This window comes from Haliotis rufescens, unplaced genomic scaffold, assembly GCF_023055435.1.
Source record: "Haliotis rufescens isolate VD_foot unplaced genomic scaffold, xgHalRufe1.0.p SCAF_9, whole genome shotgun sequence".
NCBI classification, from domain to species: domain Eukaryota; kingdom Metazoa; phylum Mollusca; class Gastropoda; order Lepetellida; family Haliotidae; genus Haliotis; species Haliotis rufescens.
In genome coordinates, this window is record NW_025964383.1 from 7364077 (window position 1) to 7384864 (window position 20788).

At 43.8% G+C, this 20788-nt stretch overlaps 1 protein-coding gene across 3 annotated transcripts in view; it reads left to right on the top strand.

The window, feature by feature from the left end:
• Window positions 1-19126, top strand: part of LOC124127565 (monocarboxylate transporter 12-like) — a 42127-nt gene extending 23001 nt beyond the window's left edge. For all 3 annotated transcript variants that reach the window (XM_046490969.2, XM_046490966.2, XM_046490967.2), the window contains exons 2-7: window positions 12221-12447; window positions 13031-13174; window positions 14457-15191; window positions 16244-16294; window positions 16629-16791; window positions 17881-19126. In XM_046490969.2, coding sequence (XP_046346925.1) covers window positions 12228-12447; window positions 13031-13174; window positions 14457-15191; window positions 16244-16294; window positions 16629-16791; window positions 17881-17905 — 1338 coding nt within the window. In that variant the 5' untranslated portion in view covers window positions 12221-12227 and the 3' untranslated portion in view covers window positions 17906-19126. The remainder of the gene's footprint in view (window positions 1-12220; window positions 12448-13030; window positions 13175-14456; window positions 15192-16243; window positions 16295-16628; window positions 16792-17880) is intronic.
• Window positions 19127-20788: the final 1662 nt, after the last annotated feature.

The window sequence follows — 20788 nt, forward strand, 5'->3', positions numbered from 1 at the left end:
ATGTGTGGTAAGGAATCTATACCATAAACGTCTTTATGTCCCCATCGAGTGTAATATAGAGAAAAACAGAAGTTTAAAATACATATGTGTAAGTGGTATCTTGGGTACATTTAGTCAAGGTAGTTAATTATCTTAGTTGAAAGTGCTCTGATTGAAGCTGTCATTGAATTAATGTCCCATTAAATAGTGAAATCACGTGTATAAATATTTGTCTTCAAAGGTTCTCACGAATATTGTATCAGGTGAGGTAATGTCGAGTTGAAAAGATTTTGAAAAAGTTTGTGAAACGATTTCCTTACCACTAAAATCCTATTATATCATATGAGGGATTTGCATATTAACCGAGCGGTTGCCTCGCAAGTTACATTGATTACACATTACTCGCTAACGTCTTGTGTAACATTCCAACACATCGGGTCAAACAGCCATACTAATGCGGGTACATTATTAACATTTGGTTTTGGCTGTGGCCTGAGAATTGTCTGTGAAGCATGACCGGCCCCAAGACGGACTGCTAACTTCGAGATGATGCACTTTTCACCTGGGTGTGTTGTGGCGTGCGTGTAGTGGTCAGCTGGTGTTGTATGTTCAGCTGGTGTTGTGTGGTCAGCTGCTGATCAAAAGCTAACATTGTTTTCCTGGTTTATGATTATAAGCCTTCTTTACCTTGGTGTATCCGCTCACTTAAGTCTCATTCACGTTTGCATTGGTTACCTACTAAATATACGCTGTTTTTTATGTGAACACATATCGGTCATGACATCGATTTTCCCGTTCTATTTGAATCCCAGTAAGTCCCTAGTTTGAGAAGCTTGTTGTAGAGGAAGGCTACGAGGGGTCGCCCCTGTAGACTGATCTATACCAATCACACTGCCTTATTGATTATAGTCTTAGAGGCTTCAGTGGGTTGGAGTTACTGGCGTCAACTGTTCTCATTAGCCCAGATAGAGTCTTTGGTTAGACTGTAGTAGCCAGCGCATGGCCGCGGAGAACTGACCATTACATTGTAGGATGATTGTGGCAGGTTATCGCAGCATTACCTCGCTGAGCAAGTGGATAATCCCACATTAGCTGTACTGCTGAAGTGTATACCGGGCTCGACCAAATGACACGGAACATGCCACCACGATCTTCGTATTGACACATTGTTCTGGGATCTCCAACAGACACATTGCTCTGGGATCTCCAACAGACACATTGCTCTGGGATCTCCAACAGGAACATTGTTCTGGGATCTCCAACAGACACATTGTTCTGGGATCTTACACTGACACATGTTCTGGTATCTCCAACAGACACATTGTTCTGGAATCTCCAACAGACACATTGTTCTGGGATCTCAAACAGACACATTGTTCTGGGATCTCCAACAGACGCATTGTTCTGGGATCTCCAACAGACGCATTGTACTGTGATCTTACACTGACACATTGTTCTGGGATCTCCAACAGACGCATTGTACTGTGATCTTACACTGACACATTGTTCTGGGATCTCCAACAGACGCATTGTACTGTGATCTTACACTGACACGTGTTCTGGGATCTCCAACAGACGCATTGTACTGTGATCTTACACTGACACATTGTTCTGGGATCTCCAACAGACGCATTGTATTGTGATCTTACACTGACACGTGTTCTGGGATCTCCAACAGACGCATTGTACAGTGATCTTACACTGACACATTGTTCTGGGATCTCCAACAGACTCATTGTACTGTGATCTTACACTGACACATTGTTCTGGGATCTCCAACAGACGCATTGTACTGTGATCTTACACTGACACGTGTTCTGGGATCTCCAACAGACGCATTGTACTGTGATCTTACACTGACACATTGTTCTGGGATCTCCAACAGACTCATTGTACTGTGATCTTACACTGACACATTGTTCTGGGATCTCCAACAGACGCATTGTACTGTGATCTTACACTGACACATTGTTCTGGGATCTCCAACAGACGCATTGTACTGTGATCTTACACTGACACATTGTTCTGAGATCTCCAACAGACGCATTGTACTGTGATCTTACACTGACACATTGTTCTGGGATCTCCAACAGTCGCATTGTACTGTGATCTTACACTGACACATTGTTCTGGGATCTCCAACAGACTCATTGTACTGTGATCTTACACTGACACATTGTTCTGGGATCTCCAACAGACGCATTGTACTGTGATCTTACACTGACACATTGTTCTGGGATCTCCAACAGACGCATTGTACTGTGATCTTACACTGACACATTGTTCTGGGATCTCCAACAGACGCATTGTACTGTGATCTTACACTGACACATTGTTCTGGGATCTCCAACAGACGCATTGTACTGTGATCTTACACTGACACATTGTTCTGGGATCTCCAACAGACGCATTGTACTGTGATCTTACACTGACACATTATTCTTGGATCTCCAACAGACTCATTGTACTGTGATCTTACACTGACACATTGTTCTGGGATCTCCAACAGACGCATTGTACTGTGATCTTACACTGACACATTGTTCTGGGATCTCCAACAGACGCATTGTACTGTGATCTTACACTGACACATTGTTCTGGGATCTCCAACAGACGCATTGTACTGTGATCGTACACTGACACATTGTTCTGGGATCTCCAACAGACGCATTGTACTGTGATCTTACACTGACACGTGTTCTGGGATCTCCAACAGGAACATTGTACTGTGATCTTACACTAACACGTGTTCTGGGATCTCCAACAGACTCATTGTACTGTGATCTTACACTGACACATTGTTCTGGGATCTCCAACAGACGCATTGTACTGTGATCTTACACTGACACATTGTTCTGGGATCTCCAACAGACGCATTGTACTGTGATCTTACACTGACACATTGTTCTGGGATCTCCAACAGACGCATTGTACTGTGATCTTACACTGACACATTGTTCTGGGATCTCCAACAGACGCATTGTACTGTGATCTTACACTGACACGTGTTCTGGGATCTCCAACAGACGCATTGTACTGTGATCTTACACTGACACATTGTTCTGGGATCTCCAACAGACTCATTGTACTGTGATCTTACACTGACACATTGTTCTGGGATCTCCAACAGACGCATTGTACTGTGATCTTACACTGACACATTGTTCTGGGATCTCCAACAGGAACATTGTACTGTGATCTTACACTGACACATTGTTCTGGGATCTCCAACAGACTCATTGTACTGTGATCTTACACTGACACATTGTTCTGGGATCTCCAACAGACGCATTGTACTGTGATCTTACACTGACACATTGTTCTGGGATCTCCAACAGACGCATTGTACTGTGATCGTACACTGACACATTGTTCTGGGATCTCCAACAGACGCATTGTACTGTGATCTTACACTGACACATTGTTCTGGGATCTCCAACAGACGCATTGTACTGTGATCTTACACTGACACATTGTTCTGGGATCTCCAACAGACGCATTGTACTGTGATCTTACACTGACACGTGTTCTGGGATCTCCAACAGACGCATTGTACTGTGATCTTACACTGACACATTGTTCTGGGATCTCCAACAGACGCATTGTACTGTGATCTTACACTGACACATTGTTCTGGGATCTCCAACAGACGCATTGTACTGTGATCTTACACTGACACATTGTTCTGGGATCTCCAACAGACGCATTGTACTGTGATCGTACACTGACACATTGTTCTGGGATCTCCAACAGACGCATTGTACTGTGATCTTACACTGACACATTGTTCTGGGATCTCCAACAGACGCATTGTACTGTGATCTTACACTGACACATTGTTCTGGGATCTCCAACAGACGCATTGTACTGTGATCTTACACTGACACATTGTTCTGGGATCTCCAACAGACGCATTGTACTGTGATCTTACACTGACACATTGTTCTGGGATCTCCAACAGTCGCATTGTACTGTGATCTTACACTGACACATTGTTCTGGGATCTCCAACAGACGCATTGTACTGTGATCTTACACTGACAGGTGTTCTGGGATCTTACACCGACACATGTTCTGAGATCTTACCCTGACATATGTTCTGACATATTTGTATGCATACATTGTTCTGACTGTTTGTGCTAACGCCAAGTTATGACCATGGCGATTGTGTTGTCAGACTGTGCATGTGTCACGGACAACAGTCACCCCACAAGACCGGCCAGCTTGTGTTATAGACCGTTATAATTATGACGATGCTATTCTCCATGTTCGGCGTCATAGCCCCTCCCCATGTTGTGTGATTACAGGTATACTAAGCATTCTTTAGCCCCCTGTCCTTCGAGAAGCCCATGGCATCAGTCAGTTCTTGTGGAAGATGAAATGGAGCGCAGAGATTAACGTTCTTTCACATGACCACGGCGGATTCCAGTAATGGTCTACCGCACGCCAGCAACAGAAGGCAATTGTATGTTTCCAACACGAAGAAAGCCCACTAGTAACAGGCGGGGTCCTCTGTTTTCGCGTGGACGGAGTGCTTGGGAACCAGATTGCAATTATGTAACTCTCCTAATTATGTGTTTCACTGCAAAGTTTGTCATGCAATTTCACACTGGAGGTTTTTTTTATGAGTGGAGATCGTCGATAAAGGTGATGTGTGTCTTCTGTACGGTGGTAGAGCTTCGTGGGCGCTGTGTTGTTTTGGGTCTAGGACGACGCATATTTTAAATCATGTCTTTATATCTGTGTGACAAAGTAGCAGGTGACCCAGAGTTCTGGTTCAGCGCAATCGGCGCTGGAGAGTTACGTCTCTGCTAGTCATTGGTTCGTTAATTCACGGTTCACCGTGATTTCCTTGGTTTGTCAGCACCATATCCGTTCTCGTGGGTTTCACCAAAGGGATAAACGGCTGAGCCCTGCATGGCGTTGATCTTTTTTCCCATATTAAGCCGATACGGTTACCCGCCAACATGTTGTTGCATAATTTCTTATTCAATTGAACCATTCCTTGTCCCCAATTGTTGGAAGAAATTAATCAGGTCACAATGAAAAAGGTCATTGTTTCAGGCAACCAACTGCCATCTGTCTTCTATATGCACCATACAATAATCGTGCCGGGCCATCGACAAAACTACCTGACCTACTTTGTATTGCAAGGTCGCGTTACCCGAAACAAGAAACACTTACAATACTTCCCTTCACAACATAGAGATGCAAGCGAAGAGAGGGAGTTGTTTATCGTACAATAAAACACTGCAAAGATGAATTTGAATCGTATGTAGAGATCTCGGCATACAATATATATGGACAAATGATAATATCAAAATAGAAAATAAGCCAATTATATATGTGCTCTATTTAAAAGCAACTGTTAAATTTCTTACGATTGTCTGAAGTACGATGCATGGTACGTTTTTGAGCTACGAAGAATTCACTGATCTGTATCAACTAAAACCAAATTTCTAGAATACGCAGGTTTGATTTCAGCCATAAGAGCGTATGGACATACCAAATCGATATCTTTTGAAAAACAAGTAGAGTTGCCCTTTATTCCTCAAAATTTAGAGATACTAGATAAAGAAGATGAAGGATGCAAGCTATTGTATTCAAATATAGTGAATTATCTGAAGTTACAGGAAAATATTCGCAGTGAAACAAAATTGGAAAATGGAATTAATTCTGAAATATTCAATACCGAGTGGTCCCTAGAATTCTCATAACTAATACATATTAATACATCTGTAAAATAAAGCCATCACCATTGTGTATTTATGGTGCTGTTGAAGTTGAATCTATTATCCATCCGTTATTTGATTGTACACATGTGCCGTTGTGGCACAGCTTGATGAAAGGGATAGAAAACTGGCACAAAATGGAAATAAATAAGCAAAATGTCATATATTGATTTAGGAAGAAACCAAATGACGTACTAAACTTGATTTTCATTCTAACTAAATTATACATCTACAAAAACAAATGTACGAATCGCCTACCACATTTGAATGGTCTCAAGTCTATGGTAACAAATTCTTATCATGTCAACAAGACTACTGCCTATTCAGAAAGCAAATATGGAAAATGGATGACCTTTTGGTGCTCATGTCACAATATGTTTACATAGGTAAAATTTATCCAATGTCCAATGTTTACACAACACTAATAATATGTATGTGACGTAATTATATTGTCCATCACTTTTCTCTTTGAAATGTGCCAATACCCATAGAGTGTGCCTGTACCCCCCAAAAGAAATAAAGTGATAAAAAATATATAAATAAATATATTAAAAAAATAAAAAAATAAATAAATAAAACACCGCAGGGAGAATAAACCATAAGGTGCGCAACCCCGAGTGGTTTATTCTCCCTACAGTGTCTTATTGTACGATAAAAGAACGACCACGAGTCGTTTATTTTTTATATGAGATATCAACATTTTGTACATACCGTTTAAGGATGTCAATAAATTGTACAAGCTTTAAGAATATTTACGCGTATTTAAATAATGGTGACTCCCTGAATACAATCCGACCTCGGCAATGTCGGACAACTCCATTTTATGTACAGGGGGATTAAGTTTGGCATTCTCACAATTTTCAAGACGATTATCTGCACCTTTTCTCCCAATACTGTATGTCATATCACTCCCACTTTTGGGTGCGATCATTCAGCCATTGCGTTCATCTGAGATGTCCAGCTAAATCTATGGGAAACAACTCACCAGACACCTCTCAAAAATAACGTCGTCGAATGTACGACGTCATCAAGTAGCGAGCGAATCTCCAGAAATGACGTCATGATAGAACAATGTCTTATCGTGAAATAAACCAAGCTTCGTTCTTCATTTTCCTTTGTGATTAGCTTTCTATTATAAACCTATAAACCATATATATGTCTTTAACTGATCTTAGCATCTTGCCGTGGAGAATTACGTCCCTTACACTGGCAGGATCCACTTTCTGGAATACCAGATGAGATCCGATAAAAACCTGCCACCTGGCACGCAGTTCTTCTAACATGGTGAAAAGGTAGAAGCGCAATATATGCCGAATACATTATGGCATTGTGTGCAAGACGAGTTGCTGAAACTGAAACAGCCTGTACACACAGACTGACTCCTGTCGTTCGCTATCTGTGCCAGGCCTACATAGATAGTACTTATGTTTCAACACTCGTGTAACACTTAGATTTCCACTATCATATCGTGTCCCTGGCGTGATATAGCTGTCGGTAGTAGGGCAACTGTGCTATCTCCCGTGCATAAAAACCCGTGTCACTAATCAGACCGCATTGCACAAGTCGATGACCGTCAGTGAGTAATAATATTAATGACTAATCTGAGACGATGAGGTTGAATTTTGATTTTCGAAAGCTCCCGGACAGTGAAGGAGCATCAGGTCAGTATGCTCGAAGGGTTTCCTCACAAGGGGATGAGCAGTAGTAGGACACACACAAGGAGTTGAGCAGTAGTAGGACACACACAAGGAGTTGAGCAGCAGTAGTAGGACACACACAAGGAGTTGAGCAGCAGTAGTAGGACACACACTAGGAGTTGAGCAGCAATAGCAGGACACACACAAGGAGTTTAGCAGCAGTAGTAGGACACACACAAGGAGTTGAGCAGCAGTAGTAGGACACACACAAGGAGTTTAGCAGCAGTAGCAGGACACACACAAGGAGTTGAGCAGTAGTAGTAGGACATACACAAGGAGTTGAGCAGCAGTAGTAGGACACACACAAGGAGTTGAGCAGCAGTAGTAGGACACACACAAGGAGTTGAGCAGCAGTAGTAGGACACACACAAGGAGTTGAGCAGCAGTAGTAGGACACACACAAGGAGTTGAGCAGCAGTAGTAGGACACACACGGAGTTGAGCAGCAGTAGTAGGACACACACAAGGAGTTGAGCAGCAGTAGTAGGACACACACAAGGAGTTGAGCAGCAGTAGGACACACACATAAGGGGTTGAGCAGCAGTAGCAGGACACACACAAGGAGTTGAGCAGAAGTAGGACACACACAAGGAGTTGAGCAGCAGTAGCAGGACACACACAAGGAGTTGAGCAGCAGTAGTAGGCAAACACAAGGAGTTGAGCAGCAGTAGTAGGACACACACAAGGAGTTGAGCAGCAGTAGTAGGACACACACAAGGAGTTGAGCAGTAGTAGGACTCACACAAGGAGTTGAGCAGCAGTAGTAGGACACACACAAGGAGTTGAGCAGCAGTAGCAGGACACACACAAGGAGTTGAGCAGAAGTAGGACACACACAAGGAGTTGAGCAGCAGTAGCAGGACACACACAAGGAGTTGAGCAGCAGTAGCAGGACACACACAAGGAGTTGAGCAGTAGTAGGACTCACACAAGGAGTTGAGCAGCAGTAGTAGGACACACACAAGGAGTTGAGCAGCTGTAGTAGGACACACACAAGGAGTTGAGCAGTAGTAGGACACACACAAGGAGCTGAGCAGCAGTAGTAGGACACACACAAGGAGTTGAGCAGTATTAGTAGGACACACACAAGGGGTTGAGCAGTAGTAGGACACATACGAGGAGTTGAGCAGTAGTAGTAGGACACACACAAGGAGTTGAGCAGTAGTAGGACACACACAAGGAGCTGAGCAGTAGTAGGACACACACAATGGGTTGGTAAATGTTGTGCCGAGTCTCATATGCACATCCGACTAGGGCAAGTTACCAAGGCAACGATAACGTTATGTCGTTGCCGCTATCGACCGACTTCCATAAGCGGTTTTATTGTCACAATTTAGTGTCTGACACAACATATCCCACCACAGCTCCCACCCTGCCTGCTGGGCAGCACATTCCCGTATGTAGCAGAGGAAGTTAGTTGAGGCGTCATTGAGAATCTTATGTGTCTTAGGATAACGACTTGCTTGGTAGATTGGCAGTGTCGTTGTGGTTGGCAGTGTCGTTGTGGTTGGCAGTGTCATTGTGGTTGGCAGTGTCATTGTGGTTGGCAGTGTCGTTGTGGTTGGCAGTGTCGTTGTGGTTGGCAGTGTCATTGTGGTTGGCAGTGTCATTGTGGTTGGCAGTGTCGTTGTGGTTGGCAGTGTCGTTGTGGTTGGCAGTGTCGTTGTGGTTGGCAGTGTCATTGTGGTTGGCAGTGTCATAGTGGTTGGTGTCTTATTATAAGGAGTGGCATGGTAAATTGGCAGTGTCACTAGATTTGGTGTCTTACGTAAATAGGTGATGAAGCATAGCGGTGCCATTGATGATGGGTGTCTTTTGATAACGAGTGACAAGATAGATTGGCGGTGTCAATAAATTTGGTGTCTTATGTGGTAGAATAGCAGTGTCATTGAGGACGAGTGTTCTAAGTAAGTAATTAATGTGGGGAATAGCAGTGTCATTGAGGACGAGTGTTCTAAGTAAGTAATTAATGTGGGGAATAGCAGTGTCATTGAGGACGAGTGTTCTAAGTAAATAAATAATATGGGGAATAGCAGTGTCATTGAGGACGAGTGTTCTAAATAATAATTAATGTGGGAATAGCAGTGTCATTCAGGATGAGTGTTCTAAGTGAGAAATTAATGTGGGGAATAGCAGTGTCATTGAGGACGAGTGTTCTAAGTAGTAATTAATGTGGGGAATAGCAGTGTCATTCAGGATGAGTGTTCTTAGTAAATAATTAATGTGGGGAATAGCAGTGTCATTGAGGACGAGTGTTCTAAGTAAGTAATTAATGTGGGGAATAGTGGTGTCTGTGGGGTTGGTGTCTTAGATTAATGATTGACATGGTAACGGTCTCAATGAGAGGTGTGCTAATGACTACTTAGAGAATAATCTAATCCCTTATGTAACAAAATAGCTTGACTAAAACGTGTTCGGAAATTCCCGTAATAAAGATCAACCAACTGATGCCCTATGGCACTAGCGTGCTGTTATCTATTCCTGTGTGAGCGAGGTCCATCAGTTGACCTGTATCTGGTGATAACATTGTTGCGTCAATCCTCCACTGAACCTAGTGCACTCTTACGTTTGTAGTCACACATTGGGTCTCCTATATTATTCTAAACCCTGCTAGTGATTCCGGTGGTTGCAGGGATGAGGACTCGGGTGAGGAAAACTAATGCGTGTCACTGTCGGGCCTTGCTAACCTTACTATCTTTGATTGACCACTGTCGGGCCTTGCTAACCTTACTATCTTTGATTGACCACTGTCGGGCCTTGATAACCTCACTATCTTTGATTGACCACTGTTGGGCCTTGCTAACCTTACTATCTTTGTTTGACCACTGCCGATCCTTGATAACCTTACTATCTTTGATTGACCACTGTCGGGCCTTGCTAACCTTACTATCTTTGTTTGACTACTGTCGGGCCTTGATAACCTCACTATCTTTGATTGACCACTGTCGGGCCTTGCTAACCTTACTATCTTTGATTGACCACTGTCGGGCCTTGCTAACTTTACTATCTTTGTTTGACTACTGTCGGGCCTTGATAACCTCACTATCTTTGTTTGACCACTGACGGGCCTTGCTAACCTAACTATCTTTGATTGACCACTGTCGGGCCTTGCTAACCTTACTATCTTTGTTTGACCACTGACGGGCCTTGCTAACCTAACTATCTTTGACTGACCACTGTCAGGCCTTGCTCACCGAACTATCTTTGTTTGACAACTGTCGGGCCTTGCTAACCTAACTATCTTTGATTGACCACTGTCGGGCCTTGCTAATCTTACTATCTTTGTATGAAGTATGGCTGTCCTAGCTTTCTAGTCGAAACATGGACCGTTCAAACTTAAGCCTTCTTGTCATTGTTTGGTCAGGGTGATAAGGGTCCTTCTGTCTCCACGATCGCAAGTGGTGTCTCTCATGCCTTTCTGGCAATGTGTAGCAGCGGTCGAAAGTCCGGCTTGTGAGGCTTTCGAAAGTCGCCTTTTTACTTCCAAGTCCACCGTTTGGGATAACTAATTTATTGAACTGTGTTTAATTGGACATGCGCCTTCATTGCCTCATGTTACCGGAGCAGACTTTGACACACCTTCCCCTTGCTTTGGGAAGATGGCATGGCCTTCATGTGAGGTTTGTAATATTTTATCATACACTACTGCGAAATGCAAGAATTATAACACATGTCGGCGGCACGGAAGATGTACGTAGAGGTGACTAAAGAAAAACAGATACACTCTCCTACCCAGAGTTCCATGCGGTGAACATCGTACCTCTGCCACAGGCCAGTGCCATGTGACGATTCGTCACATCTTACACAATCCATTCAATATGTTACATATGTTTTTATGTGACCAGCGGGTCATCTGTACAGTGATGTCTCGTGTGACTAGCGGGTCATCTGTACAGTGATGTCTCGTGTGACTAGCGGGTCATCTGTACAGTGATGTCTCGTGTGACTAGCGGGTCATCTGTACAGTGATGTCTCGTGTGACTAGCGGGTCACCTGTACAGTGATGTCTCGTGTGACTAGCGGGTCATCCGTATAGTGACGTCTCGTGTGACTAGCGGGTCATCTGTACAGTGATGTCTCGTGTGACTAGCGGGTCACCTGTACAGTGATGTCTCGTGTGACTAGCGGGTCACCTGTACAGTGATGTCTCGTGTGACTAGCTGGGGGTCATCTGTATAGTTATGTCCTGTGTGACTAGCGGACTAGCAAGGCACATCTCATCGTCAAATACCTTTATTGCCTCTGTTTGGACGTTAACCAGGACAGCACTGTCGTCATATTAGCCGGGCTTCAACAAGACTTAAAGGTTCTGATTCCACGTGGGTCTTTGTCTGTGTGCCGTTTGTGGTGTTTTCGTCGCACAGTCGGATAGAAGATCGATACTGTATCTATTGATGGCAATATATTTGTTGGAAATGATTGGCCTGTTTGCGAAGTATCGGCTTAACAGACAGTCTTTGGTTAACGCGTTATATGCTGGAATACATACACCTATATGGAAAGTGGTTGACCTTATCTGAATCGATTTTGGAGATTTTTTTAATCATGGCTATTATCGTGTATCAGAAATGATTTAAGACGCTGAGCGGGTCTGATTTGAATATGTACAGTCACGTATTAAAGTGAACATCGTTGCTAACAATCAATATGTTATATCTCATCAAATTACAAAATATCAGTCTGTCGGATTGTACAATTTGTATGCGTTCCCTCATCTCAACAAGACTGATGACCAACGAATATTTGAAATCCATTATGCGGACCGTGTCAAGGACCACATCGGTTTACACTCGGCGATTGTTTTATTGTTTCAGAGACTAAATGATCGTCGTCACTATTAAGCGGAAGTCCAGGATGAACGAGGAGGATGGCTACCGGAAGTGGGTCGTCGTTCTGGCCGCATTTTTTACGCAGTTCATAGTGTGCGGCATCACGTACAGTCTGGGCGTCTTCCACGTCATCTTCAGGGACATCTTCCAGAAGAACCACTTCGATACGTCATGGGTGGGATCGGTACTGCTGTACGTCACGGCGCTCTCCAGTACGTCAACCTTTATCTTACCTAACATTAAAATACTAGCCTCTGATTGGTAAAAGTGCGGGCAATGATTTTTTCCATGTACCCCGCTAAGGAATCAATCGTAACACACCTTAGGTAACTTGCTTATCTCGCATCAGTATCTGGGTAAAGGGAAGTAACTCGGCTCATTTGCGTCGTCTGCTAGCTGTCAACGTGGCTGAATTAAAGTCGGTGAGATCAATTCGTTGTCAACCGATCCCTCGGGGCATATGGTGTGATGTTCCTTGTGTGTGAGCCTATGTACATCACACCATATGCCACTCGAGATCGGTTGACAACTTATAATATCAACTCATATGCTCTTGCCTCGTTCAGCTCGATGTGTAGGATTTTTTTTAGATGTGAAATATTATTCAAGGCCAAATGCAAACTCGTGTATTCTGTAATTCTGATCTCTTATCATGTTGCGCGGAACATGGCAGCCCATAAGACTTAGCATGCCAGGATGTCTTAAGCTGACACGCCATATTATAACTGAAAGTACTTTTTTCAAAGCGGCCTTTAATCAATTTACTCACTTTTGTTGTGCTACTGTGTGTTGCAGGTGTGATGCTGCGGTTTGTAGCGAGTATATGGGGATGCCGTGTCAGCGTTATGGTCGGGGGGCTTCTGGCGGCGACAGGGCTGTCGCTAGGACTTGTGGTCAATGAGCTTTATCAGGTGTACCTCACATTCGGACTGCTTACAGGTGAGTTCATAAGGCTTGGTCTGAAACGTTGTGAGGTTGTGATCTAGGGCGAGGCTGTATTTGAGGAGGATTAGGTGTGGGCGAGGCTGTATTTGAAGAGCCGTAGGGGTGGGCGAGGCTGTATTTGAAGAGCCGTAGGGGTGGGCGAGGCTGTATTTGAGGAGGAATGGGGATAGGCGAGGCTGTATTTGAAGGGCAGTAGGGGTGGGCGATGCTGTATTTGAAGAGGAGTAGGGGTGGGCGAGGCTGTATTTGAGGAGGAATAGGGGTGGGCGAGGCTGTATTTGAAGAGCAGTAGGGGTGGGCGAGGCTGTATTTGAAGAGCAGTAGGGGTGGGCGAGGCTGTATTTGAAGAGGAGAAGGGGTTGGCGAGGCTGTATTTGAATAGGAGTAGGGGCGGCTGAGGCTGTATTTGGAAGAATATGGAATGGATAAAAAGGGTGGAGAAGCTGTGTATGTATGTTGACATGGTGACGGGGATGGTGGGGGTTGGGTGGAGCCCGGGATGGGGGTAAGTGAGGCACTATCTGGGGAAGGTGAAAAACAAGACAATTTTTTATCTAAAACCATGATCCCAAATATATTTTTAAGAAAAGCACCTTGTAACATTGTACAATGTGACAATGTCATTTTTTTGGCAGGCAACATATTTCTTTATAACAGGATTTTCTGGGACAATTTATGTTTTTTAATGAAATCCCAGCGCCCTGTAAACATCAGAATCAACACCAGAATCAGCAGACAACCCCATTCCCGATCTGTCTGTAGCATTTGACACGAGTCTGCTGGTATAGATCTGATCTATTTTGACCGACGCTGGGTGTGTACACTGACGAGGCCAAGACACAGACATGGTATTGGTCGATGCGTTATCAGTAATCAAGCGTGTATACAACTTGACATAATGAAGCAAATGCGTCTACGTTGAATTGATACGGATATCGAATGCATATGTCGACAGGTTGGTTTGACCTTTCGACTGGTCACTAAGTACGGGGATGGACCACAGATTTAATAACTGCGTACTTCCATAACATTCCCAAAAAACGGAATGGAAACTGAAGACCTTTCACGACCCTAAGGATCCTATGATAACAGATTAAGGACCACACACGCACGCACACGCACGCACACGCACACGCACACGCACACGCACACACACACACACACACACACACACACACAAATGGCGAATTCTCATGTATGTTTTTCGTTTATGCGACATTTTGGTACATGTAGGTACATATATGCGATGTTATGACAGTAACGCTTTCTGTTGCAGGTATTGGCTTCGGTCTGGCGTGTTCACCCTCTATAGTTGCTGTAGAGCGTTACTTCATCCATGGGCGGTTCCAGGCGTTGAGCGTTGTTGTTGGTGGGGTCGGGGCAGGCATCATCACCTTCCCCATCATCATCAGACACATGCTGGACATGTTTGCGTGGAGGGGAACTCTCCTGCTCCTGGGCGGGGTGTCGCTCAACCTGTGCGTGTGTGGTGCCCTGCTCAAGCCTCTACCCGGGGAGAAGGAGGTACGCCTCCTGCCACTCCTGTCCTGCCTCCCCCTCCGAAACCCTCTGTTCCACGGCATGTGCATCGCCAACCTCTTCTGGAGCTTCGGGTCCACCATCATCTACATGTACCTGCCATCCTATGCAATATCGCAAGGAACGGACTTCGAGAGCTCCACGTTCCTCGTGGCTTGTGTCGGCATGGCCAGCTTCACCAGCAGGATGATATTCGCGTTTATGGGGCACAACAGTACGCTGGATGACGTCACGTCTGTGCTGTGCCCTGTTGGACTTGGCGTGGTTGTCACTGGCATCTGTCCGCTCTTGTTCAAAGACTTCACGGGTCAGATCGGATACACGTTACTATTCGGCTTCTATAGTGGATATTGGACAACATTCCTCTCTCAAGCTTCCCGGGAGCTTCTCGGCCCGGAGTATATTGCTATGGGCAACGGGTACCTGTGTTTTATGATAGCCTTGGGCTGCCTCACCGGAGGACCAGCGGCAGGTACGGTTATGATGGTCTCGATATGGGACTTTGTGGCTATACGACCCCTGGTCGGTGATTACATATGTTTTATGTAGATATTAGAAACAGCTCCGCTGTCAGTGTTATATCCTTTGATAGGTGTGCTAGTTTTACTGATCTTACGATAAAATGTCTTACGTTTTTCGAAGCCGAATTTGTGACACTCGAACAAAAAGGATCAGGAATATTGACAGCATTTTGGCCCACAATGTCTGATTTTCGAAATCATGAACCCTCAGACTTATATCAATACCTAATGTGGAGATGAGGCTTATATTTGTGTAGACTGGTGATCTTGTGCTGGAAGCGTTCTTGCCACATGATCTAGTCTTTCACCCCAGCTAATTTCCATAGATGTAAGTACAGACAGTACAAATATATTGTAATAATATTGTTAGTTTTTCTTGCAAAGTTCTAAATATCGACCCTGTCACGCATTGTCCTGTCAGAGACCGCACTGACACTTACAGTCTCTATATATGGGTAAGCACTGAAATAGGGAAGGTATGAATTAGAAAACACGATAACCTGGCACGAGATTGGTAACCACCAGTATACATGGTTGGTCGTCATTGTAACAAGCACTTCCTGTATACGTGGGAGGTCCTCGTGGTGTCAAGCAGTACACGTGGTAGGCTGTCAATGTAACAAGCAGTACACGTGGTAGGCTGTCAATGTAACAAGCAGTATATGTTGTTGGCCGTCATGGCGACAAGTAGTACACGTGGTAGGCTGTCAATGTAACAAGCAGTACACGTGGTAGGCTGTCAATGTCACAAGCAGTACACGTGCTAGGCTGTCAATGTAACAAGCAGTGCATGTTGTTTGCCGTCATGGCAACAAGCAGTACATGTTGTTGGCCGTCATGGCAACAAGCAGTACACGTGGTAGGTCGTCATTGTAACAAGCAGCACTCGTGGTAGGTCGCCACTGTAACAAGCAGTAATTTAGAAGACTAAATCTACTTACCCAATTTTTGAACAATGATTTGCCATGTTGTGTATGTTGATACCGTTGTTTGTCTGCGACAGGTTTGCTGATACAACACGAGAAGGAATACAAGTACGCCTTCTACCTAGCAGGTACAGTACCCGGCGACACCACCGCTTCACCCACACCCAAACTGTCACTATCAGCATCTTTGTCGGAAGATTCATAGTTAACTCGTATTCATTCAAACTTAAAATATAGAATACGCATTATTAGTATCGAATAACGATGGTCATCCATGAGAGCATTGAACTAGGAATGGTACCACTGCCTTGTTAAGTAAATTCATATTATAAGATTATTGCGTGTGTATGTTTATAAGCCGCGTCATATCTCTGTCAATGACTAACTGGCGTATGTATATCTATAAGCCGCGTCATCACTGTATATGCCCGACCTTCATGCATCTTGCTATATTCTTCCCAGGGGCGTGTCTGCTGTGGAGTTCCGTCATCATGGTGCTGTTTAAGATCAAGCGCTGCGTTGTGGCCAACAAGCCCCTGACTGACCACAAGATTCCCCTCATGGACGACGAGGAGGATTACAAGGACACGGAGAAGACTCCGCCGGCGGCAGACGACATCGTTGTGTGGGTAGCACGAGATCTGTGAATATGTACTGGACGCCAGGGACCTCCTGTCTTCATGTGGAATTATTGTTGACACTTGATAATGATATGATTGTTTGTGTTCAAATTGGACTGGGTTCATGCGCGTTTGTTTTTGTTATTAAGCCATCCATATTTGTTTGTGTTTCTCATCTCCCAACTCAACCAGCAGGGAATAGGGTAGGCGAAAATAAATAAATAAATAAACTAATTTACAATTAACAAATAAACAATTGACTAATTGTGCAACGTATGTTATGACATTTTAAAGCTTAGAAAATTTGGTACCGGTCTTTAAATTTAATTATAATTTAGATCAAGTCGCTTTGCTCCGGAAACAAGTTTATAATAAATATAGTTTAAGAAAGATCAACTTGAACAGGTTTTTCTTATGAGTTTGCAATGGTAGAAGTATTTAATTTTATCACATCGAGGCATAAAGTTCCACAGCGGTGGGAAATATTGGGATACGAAAACTTTCATTTCACGTCGGAATGAAAATTCGGGAGATGGGAAACAGAAAAAAATATGGACAGCCTCACTGGAAGAATGATGACTATGCAGGGGAAGTGCTACTTCATCTGAAGTATGTTCATAGGTTGGACAGATTAAGATCTGCCGCAGACATTGAGACATCAGGATGACACTAGCTTGCAGGACCACGGGCACTGAGGTGCACACACACCTTCTCTCTTAGGGTGGCGGGTGCCTGTCTCCCTTACTGCTACATTTAGTCTGATAACACATACACTTCCCTCTATTCTAACTAAACTACCGATAAAGATTCGATATAGTATTCATTATGTATTTTAACATCTCCACCGTATATCCAAACTGTCCTATTTCGGTTACCAGAAATTCATGTTTGCTTTTCGGAATAGCACACCCGTGTTTATACCTGAGCTGCCATATGTTAAAAACACATCACGAGTAATGTAAAGAGTTTCATTTTGGAGACACTATAATCCTAAAACTGTATGCTTCCCAGGAAAATTATTGTTAAGTCGTGTTTACTTGAAAGACGCTAACTCCCTATTCCAGTTGCAACTAACCAGCTTTTCTTCCTTCCAGACATGCAGTGGTAACCTCGGTATGAACTAACATCCACCACCTTGCACCTCCATTGCCAAATAGACTGTTCTATTTAGCATGGGTAAAGGCTGAGAGTTAGAAATCGAGTGGGAGATTCCAAGTTTGCTGTAAGTGTGATTGTGTCGCGCGTGGAGACGGGAAGGCTCCCGGTTGTGCTGGCTGCAACTGACACCGCGGTGCTGTGTGGATCGGCCGTCGTGACTGCATTTATATAAGTGGCACAATCAAAATTGTTTCTCAAGCCGTTACAGTGGCGACATCTTTACTTGTTCCTAAGCCTACTCAAGATTCGATGGAAAATACACGTTTCTTCTTTCTGCCGTGTTGAAGGCATGACGTAAATCACTATGCAAGCCGGTCTCCGGCCCTGTGGCTGCGGACATTCAGCCAATGTTCAATGTAGATATATATGTATGCGTGGATTTGGGGCGAGGTTCAGGGGATGCCATTGTGTGTTCGGGTGACTCTCCACCTGCCAATTTCATTGTCAGCTGCGAGTCACGAAATTCAACCAGACCAATTTTGTTTTTTGTTTAACTGATTTACTCAATTCTGTCAAGGATCTCCCTGGCAAAACGTGATAGGGGTCGGTTGTTGAAATGACACTACTTCGTGGTGAGACAACCAATAAGGATAGTACATTGAACGCTTTCTGTGATTGTTTGACCATTTTGGTTTAGTTGCCTTCAATGAAACAAGTACGGTTCTGAAATAAGTGCACACTCAGCCACGATTTCCTATATTTCGTTTCATTCGGCAAAGGAAAAACAAGAAACGTGTTGGTCTGGCGTTTGTGAGGTATGTTTGAAAGTGTGGAACTACAACAGGAGATTCATCACGATTTACAAATGATGTTGTTCATATAGTATTCTGGTTCATATGAATATTTATATAGTCTGTTGCAATCTGTTGTTGATTGAGATTTATGTGGACAAAATAATAACAACACTGCTACCAGTCTGATGCTTTACTCGACAGTGTTTGCGCTGAACAGTCAAGGAAACCTGTCACCCAAAACGCGACCTTCACCTAGTTGGTAAAGCAAAGGGGCGGAATGGACCATGTGACATTTAAAGCAGTGGTAGTGAACATAGTACACTTTCTGAATACCTGCCGTGTGTCAGTACATTGATAAGTTACATTTACTATCTGCTCCACAACCTAATTAATAACAGTGATGAACTTCCATAAAACTTCGTTATTGTTATTAATGCCCCCCCCCCCCCCCCCCCCCCCCCTCTGAGGTAGTCAGTCCGTTTCTTGTTTCTGGTACGTACGAATAGACAGACGTATGTGCAGTTTATCTTTGTCATGCACAAACAATGCACGATAGCCGCGCGTTATCCAGTTATTTATAATGACATGTTAATAGTTCGTGTAAATATAATATTGTACGATATCATAGCCAATCAGTTGTATTTATACTTTAGATAGTGGAACAGTTGACACCCCGCCTAGACCGGTGTTACACTGTCGAGGGCATACAGAACACACTAACGGCCATTTGACAATGGTTTTGTTTCGGTCAATAACATACAGCTGACATCGACCTCAGCCTTAAATAGAGCATGTGTTCATGAATGAAAAAGGGCGTATTTCATGAAGTTCCAGTTAAAACATCCGAAATTGCAGTAGGTGAAACAAATGAATAGCGGGTATTTTGTTTCAAACGATTATTTTAGGATGTAATATGTGTGCAGTGTGACCCGCTCATACGTATAGTTAGTGTTTGAAAAGGCGACATAAAATTAAAACACCAATTCGTCTCATGCGGGAACGTGTTTCCAGTAGTACGCGGGACGTCCTATGGAAAGATGGCGCCATACGTCCCAATAACGCCTCCCTACCTCTATAGTGTACTGTACGGCGGGAGACTTGGCTCCCTGGCAGCTGTTGTTTCTAAGACAGTGAGTGACAGTCAGAGACGTCTCTCTTTAACACTGGTGGTCTGAACTGTTGTAAAGTGGACCTGTTGTTGCAAACGTTGCTGCTGCTTGTCATGCTCCGATAGTCATACAGACCCTAAAACAAATATATCCAAATTAGCCCATGCAAGGCTATGATATTTGGCAAGTCTAGGTTAGTGCACTATGAGGATGAAGGAAGTCTCTGGACTTCTTTTGTTATATTTTGTAACTGTAATTTAACAACAACAACAAATTGGTTCTGTAAAATCGTTCATTTCAGAGATTAGATGTTTGTCCAATGCTTCCGCACCCAATGTATTAGTGTCTCTGACAGAATGATATGTCCCAGCCTCAATGTCGGGACAAATTATGTTCCACAACTCGTCAAAGCATAAAGGTTATCACGTCGGCTAAATTCCTCGCCACACAGTTCCCCTGATTCCCTAGACTGGCATCTTCCGTAGGCAAGAGAGTTAACTGACTTTAAAAGTCCACCCTTGCCGAACGAGGCTGGAATCCCTGGGCCCGATCGTAGCGCCACCAGTGGTTATTACGAGTTATGTTCCTTCTAATCATCTCCTATGGACCAATCAGATTCCATCACTTGCATTTGGTTCAAACAGAACGGTGGCGCCCAGTCAAGACGATCTAATCGATAATCCAGATCCATGTTGTGATAAAAAAGGGTCTTACATCGCGAAGTGCATCAAATCACGCGGGCACCTTTATTAAAAACATTAAAAAAAAGGTTTGGAAAATATCTGTTGACAACGAGTTGGCGGTGCACATGCTTTGCAAATACTGCAATCGACCGAAATCTGCGCGACAATTTACGAACCGGATTTCGATTTCTTTGCGCGATTTTGATTTGACTATGCAAAAACTCGTTAGTCCAGTCAAAATGTAACTCCATAATCCCAGCCTAGTTCGGCAAGGGTGGAAACTGGACTTCTATAGTCAGTTAACTCTCTTGCCTCGGG